The sequence below is a fragment of the Apaloderma vittatum genome, unplaced genomic scaffold (genome assembly GCF_000703405.1).
Source record: "Apaloderma vittatum isolate BGI_N311 unplaced genomic scaffold, ASM70340v1 scaffold15383, whole genome shotgun sequence".
NCBI classification, from domain to species: Eukaryota; Metazoa; Chordata; class Aves; order Trogoniformes; family Trogonidae; genus Apaloderma; species Apaloderma vittatum.
In genome coordinates this window covers 492-11924 of record NW_009706524.1, presented here as the reverse complement: position 1 = coordinate 11924, position 11433 = coordinate 492, and the positions used below count along the sequence as shown (strand labels likewise).

The 11433-nt window shown below is 39.1% G+C and overlaps 2 protein-coding genes across 2 annotated transcripts in view; one reads left to right on the top strand and one right to left on the bottom strand.

The window, feature by feature from the left end:
• The window catches only part of TEX30 (testis expressed 30), a 3660-nt gene extending 2342 nt beyond the window's left edge, over positions 1-1318 (top strand). Inside the window, exon 4 of the mRNA XM_009865834.1 lies at positions 953-1318. Coding sequence (XP_009864136.1) covers positions 953-1126 — 174 coding nt within the window. The 3' untranslated portion in view covers positions 1127-1318. The remainder of the gene's footprint in view (positions 1-952) is intronic.
• A 1504-nt stretch (positions 1319-2822) lies between these two features.
• On the bottom strand, positions 2823-10969 carry KDELC1 (KDEL (Lys-Asp-Glu-Leu) containing 1; the record flags this gene model as incomplete). The annotated part of the gene is made up of 9 exons (XM_009865835.1): positions 2823-2840; positions 3044-3148; positions 3690-3779; positions 3969-4178; positions 4768-5005; positions 6396-6568; positions 9269-9346; positions 10093-10298; positions 10712-10969. Coding segments are annotated over 9 exons (1376 nt in total), but the record flags the coding sequence as incomplete, so codon positions are not given.
• Between the last annotated feature and the right edge of the window lie 464 nt (positions 10970-11433).

The following is an 11433-nucleotide window of genomic DNA, read 5'->3' as shown; positions in this document are numbered from 1 at the left end:
GTCTTGAAACGTGTACTGGTATACACAGCTGTGACTTTAATTAACAGTGTTCCGTAAATATATATATATCACAGAATCACAGAATGTTAGGGGTTGGAAGGGAAAGATCTAGTCCAAGCCCCCTGCCAGAGCTGGATCACCGACAGTAGGTCACACAGGAACACGTCCATGTGGGTTTAAATGTCTCCAGAGAAGGAGACTCCACAACCTCTCTGGGCAGCCTGTGTCAGTGCTCTGTCACCCTCACAGTGAAAATGTTTTTCCTAATGTTTCTGTGGAACCTCCTGTGCTCCAGCTTGCACCTGCTGCCCCTGGTCCTATCATTGGACATCACTGAGGGGAAAAAAAAAAAAGTATCTATCTATCTTCTGAAGGAAGCCTTGAGTAGGAAACCTTATTGGACATAAGGAAAGCTAGGGGTGCTTTCTTTTGCTGCTTAAAACTTCTGGATTGTGCTCGATCATCCACTTCAGCAACCTCATCTTTGGGTCACTAAAATATCACCAATATTAAACATTTTGTCTTTTTGATAGAATTGTACAAATCAAAAGCAGCCCGTGGAAGGAGCGAGTTATTTGCTATTCTGTTTTAACCATTTCTGTAGAGATGAAGAACAGGTGTGCAGAGATGAGAATATGGTGGTCTTCTGCCTAGTTTTCTTGCAAATACGTTATCTGTTGTTCTGTAATAGTTCAGCTTGGATTTGGGACTGCCTGCAATGGGCATTTTCCATGCTTGGACAGTTTCTAAGGAGTTGTAATGCTTTCGTGAGGAGTTGTCACCAAAATAAGTCAGGGTAGCAACTAGTGGATCCTTGGGGTGCCCTTTTAATGGGGAAATTGTTGAGGCTTTCCGAGGTGCTATGTTGCACAGGCAAAGCAAGACACATCTAGGGGTTGGGCTGTTTGTAGCAGCTAATTCTCCAACTTTCTCATTCTTATTTTCTCCACAGCAATTGCTAGAAGGTGTGGTGAGCAAAATGAAAGCCCCTAAAAAAATCCATTGGATTGATAAAGCAAACCATGGGATGGCAGTCAAAGGACGAACAACAGATGATGTCATGGAAGAAATAAATGCCCAAGTTTTTTCTTGGCTTAGAGAATATATTGAACCAAAACATAAATGATTTGCAGTGTTTAAGTAGTATCTTCATTCAGTGTTTCTTAAATGTGTCAGATTGATGTTTGTTATTTCAGAGAGGTACATTTTAAAAAACAGGTATTTTCAGAGGTTTAAGTGTAAATGTAAATAAAACATTTTTTGCGTTAATAAAAAAAATGAAAAACAATACAGAACTTCTTAAAGGAAGGACAGAAAATTTACAAAATACATAGTATCTTGGCAGCAGTGTTCTCTGTGTTTCTGTGCTTCTGTGTCCAGTTCCCCTCTGCTGCTGAGCCTGGATCTTCCCTGGTGCCTGCTCATGACTTTTATCCTTAGAGAAACTCATGAAAAAGAGGGCATTTGATTTACTGAGGAGAAACAGAATCATAGAATGCATTGGGTTGGAAGGGATCTTTAAAGGTCATCTAGTCCAATGCCCCTGTAGTGAGCAGAGACATCTCTAACAAGATCAAGTTGTTCAAAGCCCCATCTAGCCTGACCTTGAATGCCTCCAGGGATGGGGCCTCCACCACTTCCCTGGACAACCTGTTCCAGTGTTTCACCCCCCTCATAGTGAAGAACTTCCTCCTAACATCTAACCTAAATCTACTGTCTTCTAGCTTAAAACCATTGCCTCTTGGCATAAGACCCTTGGTGTGTGCTTGCAGGTGCAAACTTCCCTGTTACGTGCTATGAGCAACCTGTTGGCATAACCAAAGTTTATTATATTAATAAAATAATATATTGGCATGAAATTAATTAAAATCAATTAAAAATAATATATGGGCATAAAATTAATACATTGGCATAACTGGTTATGCCAATATATTAGTTGTTTTCTGCCACCTCATCAGCAAGTGCCTGCTGAATGATGACCCCTGAGATGAACTGGCTGGTCAGTCCTGATAAAAGCATCTGGGCATTGTCTCCTGAGGCAATGCTCTCAGCCCTGTTGCCAAGAGTTCCCTAAAACCTACTCAGGCCATCCTGTATTGTTCCGTTCCAGCTTGCAGCTAGTGGGAACAGAAGCAGGCAGTTTGAGCCTGGAGGTTCCCCTTGGAAGGAGCTGTTTGTACGTGACGTGCAGAGCTGCTTCAACATCTGCCAAGTCAGCCCTGGTTTGCTGAGAGGGCTTCCATGCCAAAGTGACTGAGTTTCACAAAGCATCTGTAAGAAAGCATATGGGAACTTAAAACTTATCTCATATTCCTAAAGTGTCCAATAGCACCATGGTTTGCCTTCAGGTTAAAAAGATACATATTCTAAACCTCACAGCCTTGTCTTTGAGAATACTGATTCTCTTGGAAGGAAAAGTTATGGTTTGAAAAAAAAAGAGATTTTGGTTAGATACATGGGATGGAGGATAGATTTACAATTCTTATCTGTGTGTTTTTGCAGAACACACTGATGAAGAGACTGAGTAATAGGCATGAGTGAAAAATACCTGCATTTCCAAGGTACCTCAGGACAGTAACACATGACTGATATAAACATGTTTTTTATTTAAAAAAAAAATTATAAAAATGTTTTTGAACAAGGCTCTGTAACCACTGCATGATACAAAGGAAATAGGAGGTGCTGGGTTTTCTTCCATATGTAGATCACGATCAGTAAACTTCAGAATATCCACTGGCATTTCAATTCAAATTTTTCTTCTTTCCTTAAGATGACAGACTGAACATAGGTAAGTATTCCAAAGATTCTTTTCTTTCTTTCTGTCAGAGCTCATCCTTGGCCTGCAGTCAGGAAAGAAGAAACATTCATCAGTTATTTGGAAACTCAATTTTTAACCGTCTAGTCCTGCAAATACATTACGAAATGTTTCTAAGTTTGACAGGCGTTAATGGTCTGATCTGGTAACTGATCCCATGGGGTACTGGGCAATACCTGTTCCCTGAAGACACACAGCGCTTTACACTTCACACTGTGTGTTCCGTACCTTTTTTCTGTGGCAAGTACATGGAAAAAGGTCATCATCAGGCTGCTGCACCTTCTCCATCCCCTCTCTGATCTTTGGCTCACTCACTTGCAAGCTGGCATATTCCTAGTTTCAAAAAAGGAAAGTATTGTTAATTCATAAACCCGTTATGGATTGTACATCTGGTGGTAAACATTGCACCAGCTCAGCCGAGTAATTCTGTCAAAACTCTGGGGCCGCACAATCTGTGACAACACACTGTGTCACCGGGAGGGTAAGCAGATATTTAAGTGCAGGCAGGAACCCTCTCAGGGCGCCTCACTGGAGTTTTGGTATCTTGGTGCTAATGCACAGGTATTTTCAGCTGTGGTTCCCAGGGCGCGCGTCTGATGGGGAATTCTTAGATCACTGTGGGCAACATCTTCTTGGAGATTAGATGCAGATTTAAGGGATCCGATTGCTCCTCTTGAAGCGCCAGCATAGTCTTAAGGGGTTTTGTTGGAAATAACTGCAAACAACGTTTGTAAACCAAGTGAAGTTCTTAACTGCTGCCACTTGCTTTGTGGCGTCCAGTACTGGGCTGGCCCATTTCCAGCAGCTCTGCTGCCATGAATTCTTTCTGTGGGATTTCCATTTCTGTGGTAGGAGCCGTTAAAAATACACTAACCTGGAAAAGTTTGAAATAGTAACAAAAAATGTGGTCTCCCATGAGATTGTTCCTTGCAAATTCTTGTCCAGATTTTGCAATATTTTTTGCCTGGGGGGAAAAAAAAAATAAATTCTCAAAGTTCAAGTCAGTTTCGAATTAAGGGCAGTATTGTGTATTTTTTTTAAGTGTTGATGCCAACCATTTTTAAGTCCCAATACATCTTTTGTTTCAAAGAAATGTCCTTTTTGCTCTATTTTGCCTAGAACCATTGCCAAGTACTTCTATAGGTATACTTACCTCTTCATCATGCTCTTTTGCCCACTGTAGTTTTTCTAGTAGATCACTCAAGTCACTTTTAAATGGAATATAATGTTTCCATGGCTGCAGCTCATTATAAAAATGCTCATAGTAGATGGAGTCTTGCTTTAGCACCACACTGTTTCCTGCTAGTAGATAAGGCAATCTGTATGCTGCCACTGTGCCATCAATATTAATTTGATATTTATACTGGAAAGAAAATTACCAGAAGTTATTAGCAAACAGAAAACCCGAGTAGCTTGGTGAGGTTATATTATTCTGAGGGCACTGGTATTACTGACTTGCCGATACTGAGAAATGTAGGACTGGCTAGGCAAGCATCAATGTTTTAAGTAGCTTTTATTATTTAGTTTGGAATTCATCACAGTGCAGGTTACACAGAGATGCCCTCTTCACCAGTTAAGTTCTCCGGAAATTCTTAGATGCTCATTCTTGGATGTGAGGATAGATGTGCCACTTCATCCACTGATTTTCCCACTATGTTAGTTATGTTAGTAGTCCTGATCGCTGAATCAGGAAAAAGAAATAAAGAGGAACTTGGAGTTACATAGATTACACAAGGTTCTACAGAACCCTTAGACGTAAATCAAACATTATTATCCCCAGTGAAAGAGCTACATGTAGCAGTTAATCCCGGTGGAGGGATGCCTATTCAGGCTTGTTATCAGTGCTGTGCTGAAAAATTAAAAATCACTTGATTATCAATAATGTATACAAAGTTACCTGACAATGGGAAACACTGAGAACCTAGTTCTGCGAAGTATGGTTAGCAGCTTACCTTAAAAAAATCAAAAAATGAAATGTGCTTAACAATGGGACCATAGAGGCTTTCATCATGTTTAAAAAAAAAAAAGTTTGTGAAAGCAGCATCTATGATCTCTGGATATTTTCTGCTGAGTTTCACAAGTTCAAGCCTCTCTTTGCGGCTGTCACGTCCTCTCCAGAACGCTGTGGTATTCTTGTCTTCCCACGATGGGCCAGTATTTGCTTGAACTGACATCATATCCAGACTGACCCTGGACGAGAAAGAAGGGATTTAATAGTGAAGCCTAGTGGAAATTTTTTTAAGTGCAATTACTTGAGCGAGTTTACAGTACCACTGGGCAAATACCAAGAGGGAGCTGGGTCTGTTCAGTTTGACAAAGAGGAGGCTGAGGGGGGATCTCATCATGCTCTTCTACAGTTATGTGAAAGGACATTGTAGAGAGGTTGGTGCTGGTCTCTTCTCACAGGTAATTAGGGACAGAACCAGGGGGAATGGTTGCAAGTTGCAACAGGGCAAGTTTAGGCTGGACATTAGGAAGAAATTCTTCATGGAAAGAGTGGTCAGACACTGGAACAGACTGCCTAGGGAGGTGGTTGAGTCGCCATCCCTGGATGTGTTTAAGTGTCGCTTAGATGTGGTGTTGGGTGCTATGGTTTAGGGGTGATCTTGTAGTGTAGGGTCAATGGTTGGACTCGATGATCCCAAGGGTCTTTTCCAACCTGAATTGTTCTATGATTCTGTGATTCTAAGATGAAGGTAAGTCAGAAGCACACCTCATGACTCAACATGAGTACATGTTGTATCAGTATTTTTGCAGCAATAAAACCAGGTAAGGAATGTCAAGTTCACAGTCCTGTTATAGCATCAGTTCAACAACAACATGGGGTGTGGAAAGATACCTGCCAGTTGTCCGGGAAAATAGTAGCTAAAAGCGGAGACAGTTGCCAGACAGATGAAGGTAATGCAGGGTAAAGTAACTAGCTCAATACAACTTATTTTGCTTCCTTAAAAACTCTGCTAAAATAAAGGAGGGAGTAAATTTAGGAAAAGTCTTGACAATAAGGACAAAGAACCTGAACCAAATGCCATGAAATGATAAATAGGCTCAAAATAGATTACAAAGACCTCTTAGAAGCTGGCTTTGTCATGTTTCAAGACAGCAGCAGAGTAGTTAACAAAGCCAGTTATGATCAGTAATCAAAGTGGGAGATGGTAGGTCCTAGGTTGAGAATTCTGGCTACTCTGGGCTTTAAAAGGTACAGAAAAAAAGATTCTAGGACAATCAGGAAAAAAAGAAATCTGGCCAGTTGTCAAAATTTTCATGGTGGGCATGGAACAAAGCAAACAAACAAGATCCTTACGCCTGTATCATTCCTTCTACATGCTGCTTTCAGTGACTTGACAATGCTTAGACTAATTTTGATTTTTTTTAAAGAGAAGAGTGAAGTATTTTAATTTATGCAATTTTTGTTATATATGGCTTGGTTAATGTTAAGAGATTGATGACACAGTTATTGCCTACCTACAGGGTGCCAGTGTCTCAGTGAATAAATAGAAACAGTTAATATACCGTTAATACAAATATCTTTTTGGAATATCATTCACTGTGAATTTTGTGAAAATTTTAAGTGATTTCTTACCGTCCCATAGTCTCCAAAACTGAGTCTGTTAAGTCATATGTTGGCATGACAATATCTTTGGTCTCATTGGACCCACACCAAGAGAAGATGGGATGCAGGTTCTGGGGGGACTTCTTTTTCTCCAGAGGCCAGTCCCCCAAATTAACAAAAAATTCTACATCTGGCATTCTCACCTAAACAGAAGCAAAGCAGGCACAAAGGCATTTTAATACAAAGCAGCATTCCTCTGCTGGTATCTTGCATTTTGAAAACCACCTCACTAAGAGTAAACATAGCCAGGTCTCTAATGTATCTGTAATAAATCATTAAAGTTTAGAAACATGTTAGAAATACTGAGACTGAGTAAAGTACTGAGTAAAGCCTACAAGATTTTCTTTAAAGACTTGCACAACATCACATTTATCTTAGTATCTATATAGGGAAATATCTTCTCTGAAAAAAAAAGAACAATTATGAATATTAGAAATTCTCAAAATATACACATGCATGTAAAAATAGAGTTTAAACATATTGCTGACTACTGATCATGTACATGCATCAAAGCATTTCTCCTCTCAAACCCCTTTACTCTTCAGATCAGAATGACTCGTCACAGGATAACATTTCAGGATTCTTCTGTGGCTCAAATAGGTCTCCTTAAATTTCCTATTTGATTGAGCTTTATGGACAGAGGTAGAAATTAATAATTTTCCAAATATCAAACACCCTCCTAAATGGTTGAAGGTATTCTTCACTATCTTGACGACAAGGAAAAGCCTTTGGGAGAGACATCCAGAAATTCTAAAGACAAGAGACCCAAAGCAGTACTTTTGTCTTCAGTATACAGACTGACAGAAAAGGTTTTATTGTGTACCTTCATTTCAAAGGGCATGTGGCTTCCCCTTCTAATCTTCAACACTAAACTTTATTAGTACAGTGCCATCTAACGGTTATAATGTACATGGAAAAGCTACAGATTACGTTTTATCTACATTCTCAATGGCAGAATCATTCAACAGGTTAAATGTTCTTCTTCAACCCAATAGATCTATAGACCTTCAGTGATACTGCCTTAATAGAAATTCCTGAAGTATTTAGATAAGATAAATTGTGATGAGATAAATTGTGTTTTCCAGATCTGCAAACAGTTTCTGTCTTTGGAGTTTCCAAATTAGTTCTGACATTTAGCTTAAATACCTTTGATACAATTTAATTCCATTATTCCTTGTGCAACACTGACACTGGGAGCAGGTTACTTCCATCTTCCGTAGAGCAACCTTTTAGATAATTAAAGGCTACATTCACGTCTTCCCTTAGATACTGCTAGAAGAAACAATCCCCACTTAAATGAATCTTCATTTGTATGTCTAGTCATTCTTAGCACTTTCTGGTGCAACGTCAGTAACCGAACAATCTTTCCTGAAGCAAGATGCCCAAAGGCCCACATCAGAACATAACGGATCCATTACTAATCCCAAGTAGAGCGGAAAGGTTACTTTACATTTCTTCCAGGTGTTTCTTCTGTTGAAATTTTTGCAACAGTACTCAACAGTACTGTTGAACTCATGTTACATTTGTGAGACTGTAACCTTCACATTTTTCTCCAGCAAATAACCACTCACTCCCTATTTTAAATAGGTGCCATAACTAGTCCAGCCTGTGTGTAGTATCCTGCCCTTGCCACTTTATCTGTTTTTCTATATAATTTCTCTACTTCATATTTTTTTTTAACTATAGTGCTATACTGAGAGGCATTTGCAGGTTCTTTCATTTCTGCTATCTGAAAATTCAGTAAGCATATTCTGTAGTCCATCATTCAGTCAAATATATTTAAGGTATTAAAATGGGGACTGAACCTAGGACAAATCTCTGAAGAATACATCTGTGGCACCTTTTGTCTCTCTGGATACATTGGCAACTACTATTCAGGTACGGCTTTCCAAGCAGGTTACAGTAGTTTCTTCTAGGCTAAGTTTTCCTATCTTGTTAATGAGAAACTTGTGAGACTTGCCCTCAAAAGCATAACTAAAACTGAGATACATGACATCCATACAGGAAGCCTATTATCTTGTTAAAGGAAAAAATTATATAGTTATGACTTATGTTTTATGATAAATCCATGTTGTTTCGTAACAATTACCTTATCTTTCAACTGCTTATAAATAAGGTGTTAAATTTTTTATTAGAATTTCAAGGAAATTTCTTTAGGTGAACAATTCCATACTTCAGTAGCTCCTCTGTCTTTTTTCTCTCCTTTTTAAAAGACAAAGTGCTGTCTTTTACAGTCAAAACCAGATATTAACTTGGCTATCTCTTACTACTCTGTTTACGTAATAATCACATATTTCTGCGTGCTGAAATTTCAGGCCTGCTATATTCTATCATTACCTATATAATGTCCTTTTTTTTCCCCAAATTTCCCTAGGAAAGAGCCTGCGTGGTATGTGAGTTTCCTCACACACGACCTCCTGGGCTTTTGTTACTCTTTCTCAACCCCTCCTGTCTTGTTTTCAACATACAGATTTTAATGGAGAATGATATACATTCCCAATCTTTTTTTCAGTCATCCTGTAAAATGTACTAGCAGAGACAGAATTTTCTATCAGATGCTTCAGAATGATTTATTTAGTCTATCGAAAAATCTTCCATACAAGCCTATCAAGCCATTCTATAAAAGCCTGCTATGTGCTTAACATTTGTGATATGCCAAACACTGATCAGGTAGCATTCTAGAACATGCAAACTTCAAACAAGGGAAATCCAGCTGACCTTTCCATTATTAATCAAAGAGCTCTTTAACAGAAATAGCAATAAATATGCTGAAGTATATTTGTTAAGACCAGCCTTCTACAAATTAGGACATATAGAATAAATGACTGTGCAGATGTACTCACTTTTCTTGTCAAAGAAAGCAGTATGGCATCCATGAAAATTCTGAAGCCAACATGCTCCCCATACGTCTTTATATAAACCTGAAAATAAACGAAGGTTTTACTGTTCTGGTGTTTTCATTTCAGAGAACAGTTGGCACAATTTAGAGCTCTGTTAATCATTCTGTAACTGGTCAGATAGATTCTATGGCTGCATAGATTTATGAATCAGGTGGAAAGCCTTAGAAATCTCATCTCTCTAACTCATTGCAGAGAAGTGACAAAAAAAAACCCCAAACAAGCTTTGCTTGCTTTTGGAGATATTTTAGGTCTGTCTCATTGAAAGAAAATCTGGTTGCCCATTTGTGCTGTGTTCCACTGTTCTTGTTTCCATATGAAACTCTACTGAAGTAGGTACAGTTTTGGCTCCATCCCCAGTGGAGCTAAAAGTCGTATTTCTTTACCTCAGAATTACATACAAAGTAATTTATTGACACATGTCAAATTAGATGGTTGTGGCACTCCACAGCAATATTAGTCAGAGAACATGAAACTGAATTAGCATTTAGCAGACTTGAGTCTGTGCCCAGTACTCATATTGATTGGTTGGAAAGTAATCTGCCTTCACTGAGGTTCAGCTGTAGCATGGACAAAAAGCACTTTACAAAGTAGAACAGATGTTGGGCACATATAAAACCTGCAAACTATTCAAGGACAGAGAATCAAACAAAGGAAGTTTCTTAAAGAAGAGACTACAAGAAGCTTTTCAGCTGGGAACAGCCAAAGAGCCTAGCTGCATGACGTGCCCCTAAATCCCTGTATGGACTTCAGATCAATCCATTCCGTACCTCATTATCTTTGATGGTGTAATGACACAAACTCTGTCTTTGTCCAAACCTCTCTGGAATTTCTTTTGCAATTTTATCTGGATCTACAATAGGAAAATTTGCCAGGTCTCTCTGAATCTGTGGAATGATTTGTGGGCAGTTCATCTCTTCCAGCCATGCACTGCTCTCCTCCTGAGGGCAGTCACAGTTTTCATGGTAAACAGGTCCTACCAGGAACACAATTATTATTTCATTAAAAGTAAGTCACACTATTTTGCTGAGGTCACAAAAGAGGGTCAGGCACTGAGCGTTCATAACTTAGGGCTAAATCTTCAGCAACTCTAAATGAACACATTTGAATTTTTTTTTACTCTGATGGAGTCATTCCAAACTACATCAGCTTCTGTGTGAGCCCTCTGCATGTATTTGCTAGGTTACATCTTCACAGCATTTGTTTCTTTTTATTATTTTGAACAGTACATGCAGGACACTTGTAATGAATCCTTAATTCTGATGGGATTCGATAGTCTGGACAAGTACCGAGGTCCCAATGAATCTTATGCTAATCCTAGAAGACACTCTGGGACAGTTTGTGAGAAAAAGCCATGACAGGAAATCCATGTGTAATGCTGCATCTTACCTTCTAAAACATACGGAGACTTTGCAACATGTTTATCTCCAGTTTTGACTTCTATCTTCAGGTTTTTGTAGCTTGCATACATCCTGTATCTCACTAGGAAGGAACCATCTTTCCTGTCTAACACCTGCACACCAACCCGAGTGAACTGTTCATCAGGAGCAGTGATCTTCACCTGAAATGCATTTTCACCTGGTGACGAAGTGAACCTGCCCAGAGAATAAGTGGGAGCTTCATAAAAAAGGAGCACACAACAGCATTCTTAGCCTGATCCGTTCCTTTTCAAGTTGACAGATTTCCAGTGACTTCACCGAGCCACGCTAGGTATTTATGAGCACATCCTAATGTTCACACATAAGACATGGTTTTCCCAAAAGAATTTTCTTAGGCTACCTAAAACATCTCATGCTATTAAAAGCACTAGGTATCAGGAAGGTTCCACTCAAATACTCATGAACACACCTCTAAAATTACTTGGTGACCAACATATTGAACAGTGTTGGAAATATGGTCTTTGAGTATGCGCAAACAGAGCATCTTTAGAAATCCAGCACAGCTCTTCCTTAGTAGTAGCTCAAGTGTAAAATGAGGGGAAGGTAGAGAGCATGCAGAGAAATGGATCTTGGCAGCTAAACTTGGTGTCCTGTTCTGTAGGACAGGACAAGGGACAATGGTTTTAAACTGAAATAGAGTAGACTTAGACTGGATATAAGGAATAAACTCTC